An 18,096-nucleotide genomic window follows, 5' to 3' on the forward strand; every position below is an offset into this window, starting at 1 on the left:
AGAAGGACCACTTCCCCTTACCATTCATGGACCAAATGCTCGAGAGGCTGGCTGGACATGAATACTACTGCTTTCTTGACGGTTATTCAGGTTACAACCAAATAGTTGTATAACCAAAGGACCAGGAGAAAACTTCATTTACTTGTCCATATGGTGTTTTTGCTTACAGAAGGATGCCCTTTGGACTGTGCAATGCACCTGCAACATTCCAAAGGTGCATGCTCTCCATATTTTCTGACATGATTGAGAGGTTCATTGAGGTGTTTATGGATGACTTCTCTGTATTTGGTAACACATATTCCGTTTGCTTGCATCACTTAGCCCTGGTGCTAAAGATATGCCAAGAGAGCAACCTTATTTTGAACTGGGAAAAATGCCATTTTATGGTTACAGAAGGAGTGGTCCTTGGTCATAAAATCTCAAAGAAGGGCATAGAAGTGGACAGGACAAAAGTAGAGGTGATTGAAAAGTTACCTCCACCTTGCAATGTCAAAGCAATTAGAAGCTTTTTGGGACACACTGGTTTCTATAGGAGGTTTATTAGAGACTTCTCTAAGGTCGTCAAGCCATTGATCAACCTAGTTGTCTCTAATGTGCCTTTTTTTTATAATGAATGCATGATAGCCTTTGAGGAGATTAAGAACAAACTTTCCTCTGCACCTATCATAGCTCCACCATGTTGGGATCTACCCTTTGAGTTGATGTGTGATGCATCAGATTTTGCTGTGGGTGATGTTTTAGGACAGAGGAAGGATAAATTGGTGCATGTCATTTATTATGCCAGCAAGGTCCTTAATGAGAATCAAAGGAACTACACCACTACAGAGAAGGAATTATTTGCCATTATCTTTGCTTTTGATAAATTTAGATCATATCTCATTGGTTCTAAAGTAATTGTATTCACTGATCATGCAGCACTCAAATACTTGCTTACAAAACAAGATTCCAAGCCAAGGCTAATAAGATGGATCCTGCTACTCCAAGAGTTTGACATTGAAATTAAGTATAGGAGTGGAGCAGAGAACAAAGTTGCTGACCACCTCTTAAGGATCCTATAAGAGGAAGAAGGAGCACACCATCTTGCAGTGAATGAAAGCTTTCCGGATGAGCAATTGATGATGATACAAGAGACCACCTGGTTTGCTGACATAGCCAATTTCAAGGCCATTGGGGAACTACCAACCAACATCAACAAACACATGAGGAGAAAGCTCATCAAAGATGCCAAATACTATATCTGGGATGAGCCATATTTGTTCAAAAAGTGTGCTGATGGGATCTTGAGGAGGTGTATATCCCATGGGGAAGGACAAGAGGTGCTTTGGCAATGTCATGGATCTGCATATGGAGGCCATTTTAGTGGAGAAAGAATAGTAACCAAGGTGCTACAATGTGGATTCTACTGGCCAACCATTTTCAAGGATGCAAAGGACTTGGTGTCAAGGTGTGATGAATGCCAGAGGGCTGGCCATCTACCCAGGAACAACGAGATGCCACAAAGATTTATAATGGAGCTAGAACTATTTCATGTATGGGGGATTGACTTCATGGGGCCTTTCCCATCCTCCTACTCAAAAAGTTATATACTTGTGGCTGTAGATTATGTGTCGAAATGGGTAGAGGCTATTGCCACCGCCACAAATGACAACAAGGTCGTAATGAGCTTCTTAAGAAGGAACATTTTCAGTAGGTTTGGGGTTCCCAGGACACTTATTAGTGATGGAGGAACATATTTCTGCAATAAACAACTGGAAGTATTCCTGCTTAAATATGGAGTCAAGCACAAGGTGGCAACCCCTTATCATCCGCAGACCAACGGGCAAGCAGAGATTTCCAACAGGGAGCTAAAAAGGATTCTCTAAAATACTGTTGGAAGTTCAAGGAAGGACTGGTCTAAGAAGCTAGACGATGCTTTATGGGCCTAGAGGACAGCCTTCAAGACCCCCATTGGGATGTCACCATACCAACTAGTATTTGGCAAGGCTTGCCACTTGCTAGTTGAGCTGGAGCATAGAGCCTTCTGGGCTCTAAAACTACTAAATGTTGATGAGCAAGCTGCAGGAGAAAAGAGGCTAAGGAACCTCAACGAGCTGGAAGAATTTAGGAACCAAGCATATGAAAATTCAAAGATCTATAAAGAGAACACAAAAAGATGGCATGATCAAAAGATAGCAAAGAGGGAGTTCACTGAAGGACAAAAGGTGTTATTGTACAATTCTAGACTTAGGTTCTTCCCTGGGAAGCTTAAGTCTAGATGATCTGGACCAATCACCATCATCAAAGTGTACCCCTATGGTCAAGTGGAGCTCATGGAGAACAAAACACAGAGAACCTTCATTACAAATGGCCATAGACTCAACCATTACCTGGGGGACAAATTGGATAAAAGAAGAGTGAGCTGCCACCTCAACTGACAAAAGGAAGAACGTCAAGCTAGTGACGATAAAGAAGCGCTTGTTGGGAGGCAACCCAATACTTTATATCCTTTTGATTTATTGCTTTATTAGAAGTAGATTGTAAATATTAGCTTAGAAAGTTAATTTCAGTTTTGATAGTTAAGATATCTTTGTGAGTTAAATTGTGTGCTATGTTTGGAAGTGCAGCTGGATGAAAGCATTTACCAATGGTAATGAGTGATTGGGCTAAGAACTAGCTAAAAAGCTAAGTTTGGTGTGGCCACTCACCAACTTGATATAGGCTTACAAGCATTTGGATAAATTAAATTTTTAAGGAGTAAGCCCAGAGATTAAGTTTGGTGTGGCCACTGCCATACGAGAATCAATCAGCAAGCCCAATACCACTCAAATTGGAAGCATTTAATACATTAGTGGAGGCTTGAATGAGGATTTTAATGTGTTCAGGGGAGATTATACGCAAAGAATGTGAAAGGATTGGAATTATTTCTTCCCCATGAACACATTAAAAACCCAATGATGAACCCATTTATTGAGATGAAAATGAATTAAGTTTGGTGTCCCAAGGGACACCCATCAGTTGCAACTCCATTCACTAGCATTAAAAAGGAATGTGGACGATCATTTTGTCAATACTAATGGGGTTTCCGTTTTCTTTTTTTTAGGAGATTGAATGGGGCCCACTTGATAGATAACAAGGAGGTCAAAGTGTACTTAAACTTTAGAACTCAACATCTTCAGAGAGCACAGCGGGATAACGGTTGGCGCCTCTTCCCACGCTAGGCGCCACTCCCTAAGTGGAAAACATTGAATTCCCTTCTTTTCCCACCATCAAACCACACCCTTCACTCCTATAAATCCCCTACCCTTCCCATTCTCTCCACATAACAAACTCACGGAGACCTTTCTTTCTTCTCTCGTTCTTCTTTTTTCTTTTTCTTTCTACTTGATTGGGACAATCAAGTGCTAAGTTTGGTGCTGGGGAAAAACTTTGTTTTGCTTGTGTTTCTTTGCAACACTCCATTAATACCTCAAAACCCTCAAACACTCTCTCTCTCCACCTAATGGCACGACCAAGATCCTCAACCTTAAAGAAAAGAAAGACCAAAGAACCAACCTCAGGTTCCTCAAGCTCAAACTTCAACGCATACAAATTCCTCTCAACATTCAACCAAAACCAATTCTATGGTTGGGTGAGTGAGAGGGAAATTATCCCAGAGGTCGGCTTTCAACTAGGAAGGAATGAGCACCTTGAGATCAACAACAGGGGCTGGGCACTCTTCTGTAACCCACCAAAGAAAGTGGTGGAAGGAGTGGTAAGGGAGTTTTATGCCAATGCCGTGCCACAGCCAGAGCAAACTTATGGCTATATTAGCTATGTGAGGGGGAAGACCATTAACTATAGTCCCTCTAACATAGAAAGGGTGCTGATGGTAAAGAGGATCAACTCCACTTGGAGTTATGAGGAGAAGATGAAGCAACAAGACCCAGGATTTGATGAAATCCTGAATGAAATCTGTGTACTAAATGTGTAGTAGATCAATGACAAAGATGGAAAACCCAACCAGCTAAGGAGAAGGGACTTGAGCACCCAAGCTAGGGGGTGGTTAGACTTTTTGAGAAGATCTTTGATCCCTACATCAAACACATCTGAGGTGACCAAGGAGAGGGCTGTACTCATATACAGTATAATGAAGGGAGAGGACGTGAATGTTGGGGAGTTGATTGCCAACAACATCAATAAGATACTGAAAAGCACTAACGAGAGCACAAGATTGGCATTCCCCAGCATCATACAAGAGCTATGTGATGACGCTGGAGTTGAGAATGTGATTGATGAGGTGTTGGTGAAGCAAGATAAGCCTATAATTTCCAAGAAGATGGCCAAGGTGTTGGCCATTAATCCACTTCAAAGGGCTAGAGAGCATAAAGCTCACGCTCATATGCCACCACCACAACAACAAGAGGAAGAGGAGGCAGAAGAGCAACCATAATTTCTGGCGCTTCAACCACCACCATACCAACAATACCAACAATTTCCTAAAGGATTGAACTGGGAGCAGCTGCAAGGAGACGTGCACCAAATGAAGGGAGATTTACATCAATTAAGGGAAGATGTCAACCAATTTCAAAGTAGCCAAAGGGAGCAATGGAACCAAGTGAATGAGAAAATACACAACCTCCAAGGAAGTTTTGAGTAAGCAAGGAAGGAGCAGCAAGAGGAGTTTGATTGGGGTGAGGTGCGAAGTGCACTTAACAAGGTGGTGGAACAAAACAAATGGCAGCAGAGGAACCTTGCTGAGTTCAGGTATCTCTATGATGCCCAAACCATTTCAAGGAGACAATATGATATCAACACACAAGAGAAGCTGAATCACTTGTGTAATGTTGTGGCCACCATCAACCCCGGATACCCAACTTTCATGCAAGGGCTAGAAAAATTGAGTGCTAGACAAGAGGAGATCCTAGCTAAACATAAGGAGGATGAAAGAGATTATATGGTGAGGCTGGGTTTCTGGAAGCCCAAGGACAAGAAAGCACATGAAGGATCATACAAAAAGGGTGGAGATGACTCCTCCCCCTCCAAGAAGAAGGACAAAGGCAAGGGGTTAATGAACTGAAGAAGTTGCATAAGGTTGTTGAGTTCCATGGTTGACATTTTCCAAATTTCTAAATTTTGCTTAAGTTTTTATCTGTTTGAGAATAATTGATAATGTTAGGATAGTTTATGTTTTATTTTTCTTGAAGTCTTTTGTGAGTCCTTTGATATGCAAGCAAATGCAATGATAACTATAGTCTTCATTTTCATCATTAAAGTATAGTTTGTTTCCATAAGAGTTGTTGTGAGTGTGAACAAGAGTAAATGAGACTAAGACCAAGAAAGCTTATTCAAAAGAACTAAGGAACAAAAGACTAAGTGAAAAACCTTGAATGAAGTGAAAAGAAAAAAAATGAGTCATTAAAAGTAACTAGTCCTAGAAGGCATGACAAGTAGAAGTTGAGGGGTGTTCCTTGAATATTTATAGAACCAAGAAGTAGTAAATGATACATGAAAACTTGTCTCTCAACAAATTTCCCTTCGGCAAGTATACCGAATTGTCGTCAAGTAAAACTCACAATAGAGTGAGGTCGAATCGCACAAGGATTGATTGGTCAAGCAACTTTAGTTAGAAGAATATGCTAGTTGAGCTAAACAGAATTTAGATTGAGAACTTGTAGAAATTTAAATGACTGGAAAGTAAATAACAGAAATTAAAGTGCAGAATCTTAAATGGGAGTTTGGGGTAATGAGCATGAAATTAAATGGCAGAAAGTAAAGAGAATGGGTAAGATCAGAAATGGGGAAATCATTGGGTTCAGGAGATATTGCATTCTCCGGATCAAGTTTATTCTCATCCCTTCCTCAATCAATGCATTCATTAATCTCCTTGGCAATCTTAAGTGATTAGATCCCAATTCCTTGGCAATCCAATCTCTCTAAGCTTGAACCATTGCCCAATTCCTTGATTTAATTGCTCATAGGAAGAGATGAAAGTGTGGTCACTGATTATACCACATGTATTTCCAAATCAAAGTGTTGGGAGGATTACATGTCACTATATCCGCCCAGACCCCAATTTGGTCCAACATGAGAAAGCATTTCTAGCATGATCTCCTCATCCCTTTTCCAAGGCTCAAAGGAGATCCAATTATGGAGAGTTTCTTTTCCAAGACAACTAACCAATTGAATTAAGATCGAAAGCTTTCTAGTAAGATCAAGAGAAAAGAAAGAAGAAGAAGAATGAAAACTATAATTGATCCATCAAATTACAACAGAGCTCCCTAACCCAATGAAAGGGGTTTAGTTGTTCATAGCTCTAGAAATGAAAAATGGCAGAAAAGAAGAATCAATGCTAAAAGTGCAGAAAAGTAAATCTATAGAGAGTAGTTCCCAAATGTGCCAAGCTTCTCTATAGTTCAAAACTACTCATATATATACTATTCCTCTTGATCTTTTAGTGAGTTCTTCAAGTCTTGGATGTGGGCTCTGGATCTTGAGTTGAAGCAGTTCTCATCTTTAGTGGGCCCAGCTTGCAGAGAAATATGAGTTAGGCTTGGGGATTTAGTGAGATTAACGTTGAGTGCCATTGTGGGTTTGAGAACGTTAGTGGCATTCACTTTTTCCACTAACGTTCCAACCTTATATACTCACGTTAACTCCAACATTAGTGGTCTTAACGTGACTACTAACGTTGCCTTTTCAAGTTTTGGCCAACGTTATTGGGACTCACTTTTCCCAATAACGTTGGCTTGTACCCCTTCGCGAACGTTAGTGGGAATCACTTTTTCCATTAACGTTGCTTGATGCCCTTTGTTCCTACGTTAGAGTTCACGTTAGTGTAGCTAACGTGACTCTTAACGTGGGTGTGTCTCACCTTCAAGAGCGTTAGTGACACTCACCTTTGTCACTAACGCTCCAAATGCCCAAATTCTCTATGTTAGAACTCACGTTAACTTAGTTAACGTGGCTCTTAACATAGTAGTGATGCCAATTCCCAACGTTAGTGACAAAAGTGCGTGTCACTAACGTTGGCTCCTTAATCTCAACTCCACGTTAACTTTCACGTTAATGATCTTAACGTAAAAGTTAACGTAGGCAATGCTAGTTGGTCCAACATTAGTGACAAAAGTGAGTGTCACTAACATTGGCTTTTGTTTTCTACTTCCACGTTAGAGTTCACGTTAACTAAGTTAACGTGACTCTTAACGTGGATCATTGCCAAGTTCTCCAACATTAGTGGTGTTCACTTTTACCACTAACGTTGGAGTTCCTTTTTCTTCTATGTTAACTAACACGTTAACTTAGTTAACATGAGCTTTGGATGGCTTTGCAGGCGTTATTGGTGATCACTTTTCTCATTAACGTTGCAAGCTTTTCACCATTCCACGTTAGTGTTCACGTTAACTAGCTTAACGTGTACTAACATGGTTCTTCCTTGCTTTCTTTGCCCTGAAATCAAGCAATTAAAGTGCATCAAAGCTCTAGCCAAAGTCATGAGATTATACATCATCAATTTATCATGCAATTCTAGCAAAATACTCATGAAATCATACAAAGTTCATAAAAGTTGCTTGAATCAAGGTGTGAGTGTATTTTCATCCAAAACTTGCCTTATTCACTAAGAAAATGCATGAAACTACCCTAAAACAGTAAAGAAAAGGTCAATGAAACTGGCCTAGATGCGCTGCCATCAGTAAACAACAAAGACCCAAGGCTCTGAGCATCAACTACTAAGGAGGGAAGAGAAACATTGAAAAAAAAAACTCAAAAAGAGTTAGAACCCTTAGTAGATGCTTATGGTGAAGATGTGTCAAGAAGAGGCCTGGGCAAGCAAATTCTCAGGGGTGTTTCAACACCTAGCACCCTAAAGTCAACTAGCTTGGGAGTGTTGATTGAAAGCCTAACTAAAGGGTTGTCTTGAGACAAAACACTTAGAGTCGTGGTCAATAAATAGAAAAGAAGCACAAAAGAGAAAGAAAGAGTTAACCCTTACTACTTCAAGGTGACAATCAATGAAAAGGACCACTAAGACACATACTTAGAAAAACCCTTAAGGATCTATGAGCTCTTTGTGATATTCAAAGCACTCATGAATGTGTTGAGCACTTAGTCCAATTCCTAGTTACATTGCATCCCTTCAAGGTCAAGTCTCAATTCACCAAAAAGACCACTCACATTGATTTGCTTGGGACAAGCAAAACTTAAGTCTGGTGTTGTGATGACTTACATCATCTACCCTTTTTATTGCATAAAAAGGACCATAAAAGAGGCATAATCTCATTTGATCATTGCAATTCATGCCTTAATTAATGAATATCATAGTACATTGCTTTGAAATGAGTTTGTGCTGTATTTCAGGTGGAGAAGACATCAAAAATGGGAAAGAAAACAACAAAACAAGTGAGGCGTGTGAAGCAGGCGTGCCACTTGGAACAAACACCACAAAAATGTACTGGCGTGGCACGCCAGAAGCTGGGCATGACACACTGGTACAACATTCCATAGAGCAAAATTGAAGACAATCAAAGGGGCGTGGCACGCGAACTCGTTACTAGAAGAGCCATCATTATGGCGTGCCACTTTGTGTCGAAGGCGTGGCACGCCAGCCCCAGAGTTCACTTGGGCCTGCCACTTAAGGACCAAGTCATGGCATGCCAAGCCTATAAGACCCACAATTGAATGGGCGTGCCACTTGAGCAACAAGCTGTGGCACACCAGTGAACAAGGAGACACTACAAAAGCTGGGCGTGCCACTTGGTATTGAAGGCGTGGCACGCCAGCTCAAGAAGTCCCACTAAGGTCCTTGGGCGTGCCACTTTGGTTCGAAGGCATGGCACGCCAGGCTACTTTGCCATTTAAAATGTCCTAGGCGTGCCACTTTGGTTCGAAGGCATGGCACCCCAGGGGTGAAACAGAGGATGGCGTGCCACTTTCATGAAGAGGCGTGGCACGCCAAATCAGAAACAGAAGGAGCGTGACACGCCAGAGACACGCTAGCTGGAAGATCACATTTGTTGAGTTTCTTTTCCCTCCAAATTGTAATTTTCTTTTCACTTTTGTAATTTTCTTTTATTTTCTAGATCTAGGAGTAGTATAAATGCCCTTGGAAGTATTGGAAAAGGGTTAGCAAGTCACAGAGTTTAGTTTTAGGGATTTCACTTTTACTTTTTCACACTTCATCTCTTCCATCTTTGGTACTTTCTCTCTGAGCTATGAGTAGCTAAATTTTCTCTCATTGAGAGAGGGAGCTCTATTATACCTGATGGATTAATGATAGTGAATTTCTTCTTCACTTCATCTTCTATTTGATTTGCTAGAAGGAATTTTGATTTTCATGCTTAGTGTACAATTTAGAAGGAATTTCGATTTTCATGCTTAGTGTTCAATTTACTTGGAAAAGAGATTGAATGTAAAATGGGTTTCTTGGGAACCTTGGAAAAGGAAACATGAAACCATGCTTGAAATCCCTTCTCACACTTGAGTAGAATCTGGGTTTTGGTGTTTGGATATGGTGACATACAATCCCCCCTCTACCTAGACCTATGATGATGTGTGGTATATTCAGGGACCAAGCATACTCTTCATGAGCAATTAGACCAAGAAATTGGCTATTGATCAAGATCTAAGAGATTGAGTCACCAAGGGATTGGGGCTCAATCAATTATGATTGCTAAGAGGTCAATGAGTTGCATGATTGAAGAGGATATGAGCTGGAATTAATCCAAAGAGACAATATCTCCTGATCTCAATGAATTCCCCCATTCTTATCTCTCCCATTCTTTTATAGCTTTACTTACATTCTGCAAAATCCCATTCCCCTTTTACATTCTTGTTAATTCTATTTCTGCATTTTATTGCTTTCTTTTATTTCTTTTGCCATTTATGTATCTGCCATTTATAATTCTGCACACACAACTTATTCTGTTGAGCTTGACTAATTCACCAATTGATTAAAATTGCTCAAATCTACCAATCTCTGTGGATACGATCCCACTCCACTGTGCGTTAATACTTGACGATAATTTTGGTGTGCCTGCCAAGAGTGGATTCATCAATATTATTGGGGAAGGGTAGTGAATTCAGCCCATCAAATATATATCGTAAGATGTTTATATGATCATCATGCTTAGAAAGTCATTTTAGAGTGCCTTTACGCGCACCAAACTTAGAAATCAGACATATGCTTCAAGATGCTATATGCAGCTGTTAAATTTATCCATGAAAGCCCGAATTCATGCTAGAAAAACCATTAATTTTTGACATTAAATTAGTAAAAGCAAGAATGCTAAATCATGGGCTGCCTCTCATGGAGTGCTCTTTTATTGTCACTAGCTTGACATTGGTTCTCTGTTAGGGTGGCTGATGATCATGGTCCCTCAGCTTGTCCCCTCTCATTGTGAGCCTTCTTCCTGTATTTTGATGAACAATCTCTATGTGCTCCAACGAGAGTATTTTAATGACATTGTAATAATCATCAGACTGCGGAGATGTCTCCCTCTGTTGGTAGATCAGCTTCACTCTGTCTCCCTCTGAGAACCCTTCAGTTGGGATTTTCTTCTTTATCCACCCTTTTGGAACCTTTTTCTTGCTCTTCTTCCCTTTCTTTGGTGACCCTTCTTTCTTAGCAGCAGGTTTTATGTCAGGGGCCTTTTTCTTAGTGATCAATCTTGTAACTTCTTTTTGCAATCTCTCCTCAGCTTTCTCATCCTCATGATCCTTTTGTTTTTCTTCAATGTCTTTCTTCTGCACCAAGGGTGAGTTGATGAATGCTTCCTTGGGCTTTTCCTTCCAGTTTAAGTCCTCTTCCTCAATCCTCATTCAACCTTTCTTTTCAACAGGATGCTGCATCTCCTTAAAGGCATTTAGAATTATTTTCTCATCGTGTGCCCTCAAGGTCTTTTCTCCTTTCTCCATATCAATGATAGCTCTTGCTATGGCTAGGAAAGGTCTTCCCAATATGATAGAGTCACTTCCTTCATCATCTAGATCTAGAATCATAAAATTTGCTGGAAATATGAACTTCCCTACCTTGACTAGGAGATTTTCTACCACTCCGTTGGGAATTATTATTGACTTATCAGCAAGTTGCAATGACATCCTTGTAGGCTTCACTTCTTCTATAGACAACCTTCTCATCATAGATAGAGGCATCAAGTTGATACTTGAACCTAAATCACACAAGGCCTTATCAATGGATATGTTACCAATGGTGCATGGTAAAAAGAAACTCCTGAGATCCTTGAGTTTTGGTGGTAGGCCTTTATGAATTACAGCACTACACTCTTGAGTTAGGATTACTGTTTCTTTTTCTTTCGAGCTTCTCTTTTTGTTGATGACTTCTTTGAGGAATTTTGCATATAATGGCATTTGTTCCAATGCTTCAACAAGGGGGAGGTTGATTTCTAGCTTCTTAAAAATCTCTAGGAACTTGGGAAATTGTTGGTCTTTGAGCTCTCTCTGTAGCCTTTGAGGGTATGGCAGAGGAGGGGTATAATGCTTCACCTCCTTTCTCTGCTCTTGTGGTTGCTCTTTCATGACTTTCTTTCCCTTCCTTGAAGCTTGTGGCTCTTCCTCCTTCTTTTTGAGTTTCTCCTGGTCCTTCTCTTCTGCTGCCACTTCTTTCTTGCTGTCAACCTTGTCATTTTCTAGTGCCCTTTCACTCCTTAGTTGAATTGCTTTGCATTCTTCCTTGGGGTTGGGAATGCTGTCACTTAGGAATGCATTGGTTAGTCTTTCAGCTGGCTGCTTGGACAATTGCCCAATTTGTCTCTCCAGATTCCTTAGTGAGGCCTCTTGATTCTTATTGGCAAATTCTTGATGCTATATCATTTTCTCCATCATCATCTCCAAGTTGGAAATTCTTTGGGACTCTTGGGATGGTTGTGGTTGAGCGTGGGATGTTGATGGTGGATGAAAGTTATCTTGGTTAGCTAAGGGGCTATTTGGTGGATAGTAAGTGGAAGTGGGATGGTTAATTTGTGGTTTTCTATAGGGATTTTGGTTAGTAACTTGATGGTTTTGGTGGTTTATATTGCGTGAATTTCTTGGGTTAGAATTTCTTTGCCATGAGTTCTGGTTCTCTCCCCACCTCAGATTGGGGTGGTTTCTCCAAGAGGAGTTGTAAGTATCCCCATGGAAATCATTTGGTCCAGAAATTTGGTGGTGCATATGTTGAACTTGTTCAGGTTGCTGCTCTTCATAGCTCTCTTCATTTTGTCTCCACACAACTGGTGGTTGGTTAGTTGTGCTCACTACTGCAAGATGTAGTCCATCCATCTTCTTTGACATCATTTCTATTTGTTGTTGAAGTTGCTGATGCATAATCTTATTTTGAGCAAAGATTGTATCAACTCCTTCAAGCTCAAATACGCCTTTCTTGGGAGTTTCTTATCTTTCAGAGGAGTAGAAATGCTCATTGTTGGCAACCATGTCTGTGAGGTCATGTGCTTCTTGTGCAGTCTTCATCGTTTTCAATGATCCTCCTGAAGAGAAACCTAAAGCTTTCCTTGAACTCACGGATAGACCTTCATAGAAATTTTGGAGCTCAACCCACTCACTAAACATTCCTTCTGGGCATCTTCTAATCAATGCTTTATACCTCTCCCAGGCTTCATATAATGACTCTTTCTAGCTATCTAAAGGTGTGTACATCAATTTTCAGTTTGATGACTCTTTGAGGGGTAGAATTTGTCTAGGAATTTGGTAACCAGCAGGACTTCCCCATATTGGCAATTGTTCTGAACTAGAGTGATTAGTTAAGGTTTGAGTTCAAAATTGTTTGCATGGACATTAGGAGTTAAGATGCTGCTCCCACATTTTCTTGGGTTGGGGATGGTGTAAGAGGCTAGAACTCTCTTTGGAGGCTGGCCATTGTTGTTGGCCACATCCTCTGGTGGATTAGGGAGGTTATCCTCTATTTCTTGATCTCCCTCTTCTGACTCTTCTTCTCCAATCACTCCATTCCCTCTTGCTTCTCTTCTCAATCTCAAGAAGGTTCTCTCTAGTTCAGAATCAAAGGAGGTAGATGCACCTCTTCTTCCTCATGGCATACAACACAAACAAACCAACAAACAAAAGTAGAGCACTCTATTGCCAGAGTAAAGTTACAGTTAGCAGAAACAAAATCTCAAAAGTTAGTAGGCTTAACAAAAACAAAGAAAAATGCTTAATCTAGAGTATCACCTACTTAATCATTGTCAATCTAAATCAATTCCCGACAACGGTGCCAAAAACTTGATGTGCGGAAAATTGAATTCCACACAAACTAACAGGCAAGTGTACCAGGTCGTATCAAGTAGCAAAACTCACAAAAGTGAGGTCGATCCCACAGAGATTGATGGATCAAGCAATTTTAGTATGGTGATGGGTCTAGTCAAGCTAACAGTTGGTGTTTTGAGTGAAAATTGATTAACATAAGGTAAATTGCATGAAATTAAAGTGCTAAAAGTAAATTGGCAGAAACTTAAATGGCAAGAAAGGTAAATTATTGAAACATAAAGATCAAGAAACTAAAAGAGCTGAATCTTAAATTTCAAAAAATGTAAATAACTGAATCTTAGAATACAAAAAAGTAAAATTGCAGAATCTAAATTGCAGTGAAACTTAAATTGCATGAATTATAAGGGGAAATGGGTGCAAGGAATCATATCAGTAGTAAACAATTCAAATTGAAGTGAAATCAGAGAGATATAAATCAAGGAAATTCAAAGAAAATGATTCATCAGGAATTGGAGATATCATAATCTATCATGAATCAATTGAGTCTTAACTCCTTTCTCAATCATATGAGTAGATCTATGGCAGATTAAAATTGATTGGATCCCAATTTCTTGGCAATCCAATCTCTCTAATCACAATCAATCTTGCCAATTCCTTGATCTAATTGTCATGAAAAGAGTTAGAGCATCCTCTTATACATAAGCCACACAAATTCTCAAAACCTCAATTCCTCTTGAATGGTGTTGGTTGAGAGAATGATCTCAATACCTCCTGAATGGTGTTGATCAAGAGAGTTGTGAAGGATAGAGCTCCAATTCTAATGCAAGTGATTCCCCTTCTGAGGCTCACACAAGCATTCAGCTGAAATAAACCCCCCTTCCGGAGTGAATAATTCATAATCAAAATAGAAGATATCCTATAGCTACCCAAGCAGATTGAGAAGAAGAAGAATTTCATTGATTCATTATGATTACAATAGAGCTCTTCCCCCTAATGAATTTGGGGTTTAGTTCATTAATACTCATGAAAAAAACCAGAAAACTGAAAATTGTAGAGAATTGCAGAAGAGAAAATACAAATGAAATTGAGTGTAGAGTTTCCCAATTTGGGTCCCTGACTCCCCAGCCTCCCAGATCTCCTTTCAAAATCAAATTCTCCTCTATTTATACACTTTCCAATTCAGTCTTCAAGTGCTTGGATTAGGCTTTTTGGCCTCTATTGAAGCAAGCTAGAATGGGTCTTAGTGATGTTGAAGACGGGTGTTTGGCAATCAATCTTCATGATCTGCATGGGTGCTCAATTATACTGGAGCTGGTGTCAACGTTGGTGCTCGACGTTTGCAAGAAAACGTTGAGTCAAACGTTGCCTTGAAGAAGGATTTTGAAAAGAATGAGCATTGCTGCCAACGTTTGACTCAACGTTGGTGCACCAACGTTTGTCCATCCACGCGTGCGCGTTGCCCACGCATACACGTCAAAATAGCATTTTGCGCGTGAGCGACGCTCACACGTTTGCGAGTCTGGCCAAAATCTACATCCACGCGTACGCATCATAGACGGGTGCGCGTCGATGCAAGTTTTTCAAGTCCAATTTTGGGCTTCTCATCGAGAACATTGAAGGTAGTGTTTGAGGCAACGTTTGACCTCCAACGTTCGCTTGGTCACACGTACGCGTATTCTTCGAATGGGATTTTTGCTATTTTTCACGTGCACGTTGCTGATGCATATGCAAGAATTACACTTCCACACGTACGCGTCGCGCAAAATTCTTCAGCCCCAGATTTGAAAATTTTCGAGGACGTTGGAGGTAACGTTGTTTCAACAACGTTCCCTCCAATGTTGGCACCCAAATTTACAATAACGTTGTTAGCAAAGTTGGTGGAACAATGTTGCATACCCCTTTCTCCTCTAACATTTGAGGTAACATTGGTGAGCCAACTTTGGACACCAACGTTACTTGCTCTGCTTCTTCCTCTGCTTCTTTCTTGCTTCTTTCTTCCTTATTTTCCACCTATTATCAATCAAACAATAGCATCAAAGTTTGCTATAATCACAAAGTGTTTGCATCACTCATAACATCAAGTAAAATTTGCATAAAACCTTATGAAAAAGCACATAAAAACCATGTTTAATTGTATCAAGGGATACATGAAATTCCAATCTAATTACATACCTATTGCTCAAGAAAGTTCATGAAACCTATGAAAACAAGTTTTAAAATGCTTGTGAAACTAGTCTAAGATGACTTCTCATCAGTAGTCAAGGTCCTGGCTCCCGACCTTGATCTTTCTTTATTCAGTATGGACAATGTTGTGGTAGAGGGGAAGATTTTTCCTGCCGCTGACAAAGATGAGGTGCCCGTGTCCGCCCCCAAGGCCTAACCCGACCCATCATCTTCGGGTCCGAAAGCCCAACTATGGATCCTCCTGAGGCTATTTCCGTGGAGGCGTATCCTGAGATCATTGAGGCAGTTTTGGTATCTATGCTCTCTCCGTCTCCTATAACTAAAGATGCCAGGATGGGTGAGGACCTCAACCTATGATTTTTAGTTTGTTTTAATCATTCTTAAGATGGCCTGGCTTGTGCGTCTTTTAATACTTTGACTTGTAATAGCTGGTAGTTTTACGTTTGAACACTTTACTTTTTTCTTTTAGTTGCTTTTACAACTTTTTAAGTAATGTTCAGAACTTGTTTTTGTAATGTTGTGATGCTCTATAACCTTTGTGCTTCCTTAATTCCCTTTCTTGGGTCCGACTTTATGTAATCGGCTGCTTCTCAAGTTACTTTTGCAACTCTATTTTTTATCCGACCTATTTGGAGGTTGCTTTGTACGAGTTGCTTATGTAACTTCTTATATTAACTTGTACCTCGTTGTTTTATCTTGCCGACCACTTTTTGGTCGGGCAATGATTTTTGCAATTTGCCGAGCTTAAATTAATGCGTTTGAAAATAGGAAACTTTGAAGAAAGATAAATATATTAGGAAACTTATTGATATTTAAAATTCCTTTACAGAGATGGTAACTAAAGGCTTAAGTGTCCCTGACTTTTATCGAGATGCCTCATTGAAAAACCCTTACTATTGGGGAAAAAGAGTGCACCTAGGTTCAATGCCTCTAGTTGTAGTATCTTCTTAGGTTACAAGCGTGCTAGGACCTCGGGAGCTCTCGCTCTTGAAGGTCAAACACCTTATAATAACCCTTGCCTAGGACCTCAGTTATTTTATAAGGTCCTTTCCAGCTTGTAGCCAGCTTTCCTTCTCCCGACTTCTGTGTCCCAATGTCCTTTTGTATTAGGATGAGGTCGTTGGTGGCAAAACATCTCTTGATAACCTTTTGGTTGTATCTTAGAGCCATCCTATGTTTCAAGGCTTCCTCTTTAATCCGAGCTTTTTCTCGGATTTTGGGGAGAAGGTCGAGCTCTTCCCTTTACGCCTGGGGATTGACTCCTTTGTTGTAGAATATGACCCTTGGTGATCCTATCTTTATATCGGCCACCAAGTTCCTGTAACTTGAGTCGGTAAATTGAGTTCCGTTGTCTGTGATGATGGAGTGGGGAGCTCCAAACCTCATGACAATAATTTTGTATAAGAACTTCCGAATTCTTTTAGCAGTGATAATGGCTAAGGGCACTGCCTCAATCCACTTAGTAAAGTAGTCGAATCCTATTATGAGGTATTTAACTTGGCCTGATGCTTGTGGGAATGGTTCGAGTAGATCATGTCCCCATTTTGTAAATCGCCAAGGTGAGCTAACGCTGATGAGCTCTTCGGAAGGTGCCACATGGAAATTAGTGTATTTCTGGCAAGGTGGCCATCTTTTCACAAACTTGGATGTTTCCTTTTGTAAGGACAGCCAAAAGAAGCCTGATGCCAGGGTATCTTGGCTAGTTTTACTAGCCATTTGTTGTATGCTTTAGGTTGGTTTCATGCATTTTCTTAGGAAATAAGCAAGTATTTGGTTGAAAATGCAATCATACCATGATTCAAGCAAACATTGTGAATTTTGAATGATTTCATGAGAATTATGCATGAATTGAATGATAAATTGGATGATACATGATCCCATGATTAAGAGCAAGACTTTGATGCACTTTGTTTGATAGATTTCATGTAACAAAAAGTAGAGAAGAGCCACGTTAGTGGCTACGTTAGTGCCACTAACGTGGCCATTAATGTGGAAGAAAAAGAGAAGCCCCAACGTTAGTGAGAAAGTTAGTGGCATTAAATTTGAAGAAGGAAAGCATGGAACATTAGTGGTAAAAGTGAACGCCACTAACATTTGCGAAGCAAAGAAGGCCTACGTTAGCTTCCACATTAACTACATTAACATGGTAGTTAACGTGGAAGGAAAGGGAAACGCCAACGTTAGTGGAAAAAGTGAGCGCCACTAACGTTTGCGAAGCAAAAAGACCCACGTTAGTAGCCACGTTAACTACATTAACGTGGTAGTTAACGTAGAAGAAAATGGAGATGCCAATGTTAGTAGAAAAGGTGATTGATGCCAAGGCATCTTAGGCTAGTTTCACTAGCATTTTTCTGTTAGTTTTAGTTGTTTTATGCATTTTCTTGAGCTTAAAGTAACCAAGAATGGTTAAATGAACAACAAAGTAATGAATCATCCAAACAGTGTAATTTTGATGCAAATTCCATGAGTTTTTAGTTATATTACTTGAATGCTATGAATGGAAGAATTCTCATGAAAATCTGCAAGACTTTGATGCAATTGTGTGGATGATTTCAGGGAAGAAGAGGCTAGGCAAGGAAGCAACCAAATCTATAAAGGAAGCTTGAAGATCACATGTGGAGTACAATGTGAAAGTGGCATTTAACCTCCAGTTTAACCTTAAACTGGAAGTTAAACGCCAGAATAAGGAATGCACCAAATGCTGAAAGTGGCGTTTAACCTTCAGTTTAAGGTTAAACT

The 18,096-nt window shown here is 40.1% G+C and overlaps 2 protein-coding genes across 2 annotated transcripts; one reads left to right on the plus strand and one right to left on the minus strand.

The window, feature by feature from the left end:
- The first annotated feature begins 1,952 nt into the window (after nt 1–1,952).
- LOC107465627 (uncharacterized) lies at nt 1,953–2,258 on the plus strand. The gene has a single exon (XM_016084605.1). It carries the CDS (start codon nt 1,953–1,955, stop codon nt 2,256–2,258), a length of 306 nt encoding a protein of 101 aa, XP_015940091.1.
- An 8,515-nt stretch (nt 2,259–10,773) lies between these two features.
- Nucleotides 10,774–12,246, minus strand: LOC107465628 (uncharacterized). Its single transcript, XM_016084606.1, has 2 exons — nt 11,965–12,246; nt 10,774–11,775 (listed from the first exon to the last, which is right to left on the minus strand). Exons 1-2 carry the CDS (start codon nt 12,244–12,246, stop codon nt 10,774–10,776), a joined length of 1,284 nt encoding a protein of 427 aa, XP_015940092.1.
- Nucleotides 12,247–18,096: the final 5,850 nt, after the last annotated feature.

This window comes from Arachis duranensis, chromosome 9 (genome assembly GCF_000817695.3).
Source record: "Arachis duranensis cultivar V14167 chromosome 9, aradu.V14167.gnm2.J7QH, whole genome shotgun sequence".
NCBI lineage: Eukaryota > Viridiplantae > Streptophyta > Magnoliopsida > Fabales > Fabaceae > Arachis > Arachis duranensis.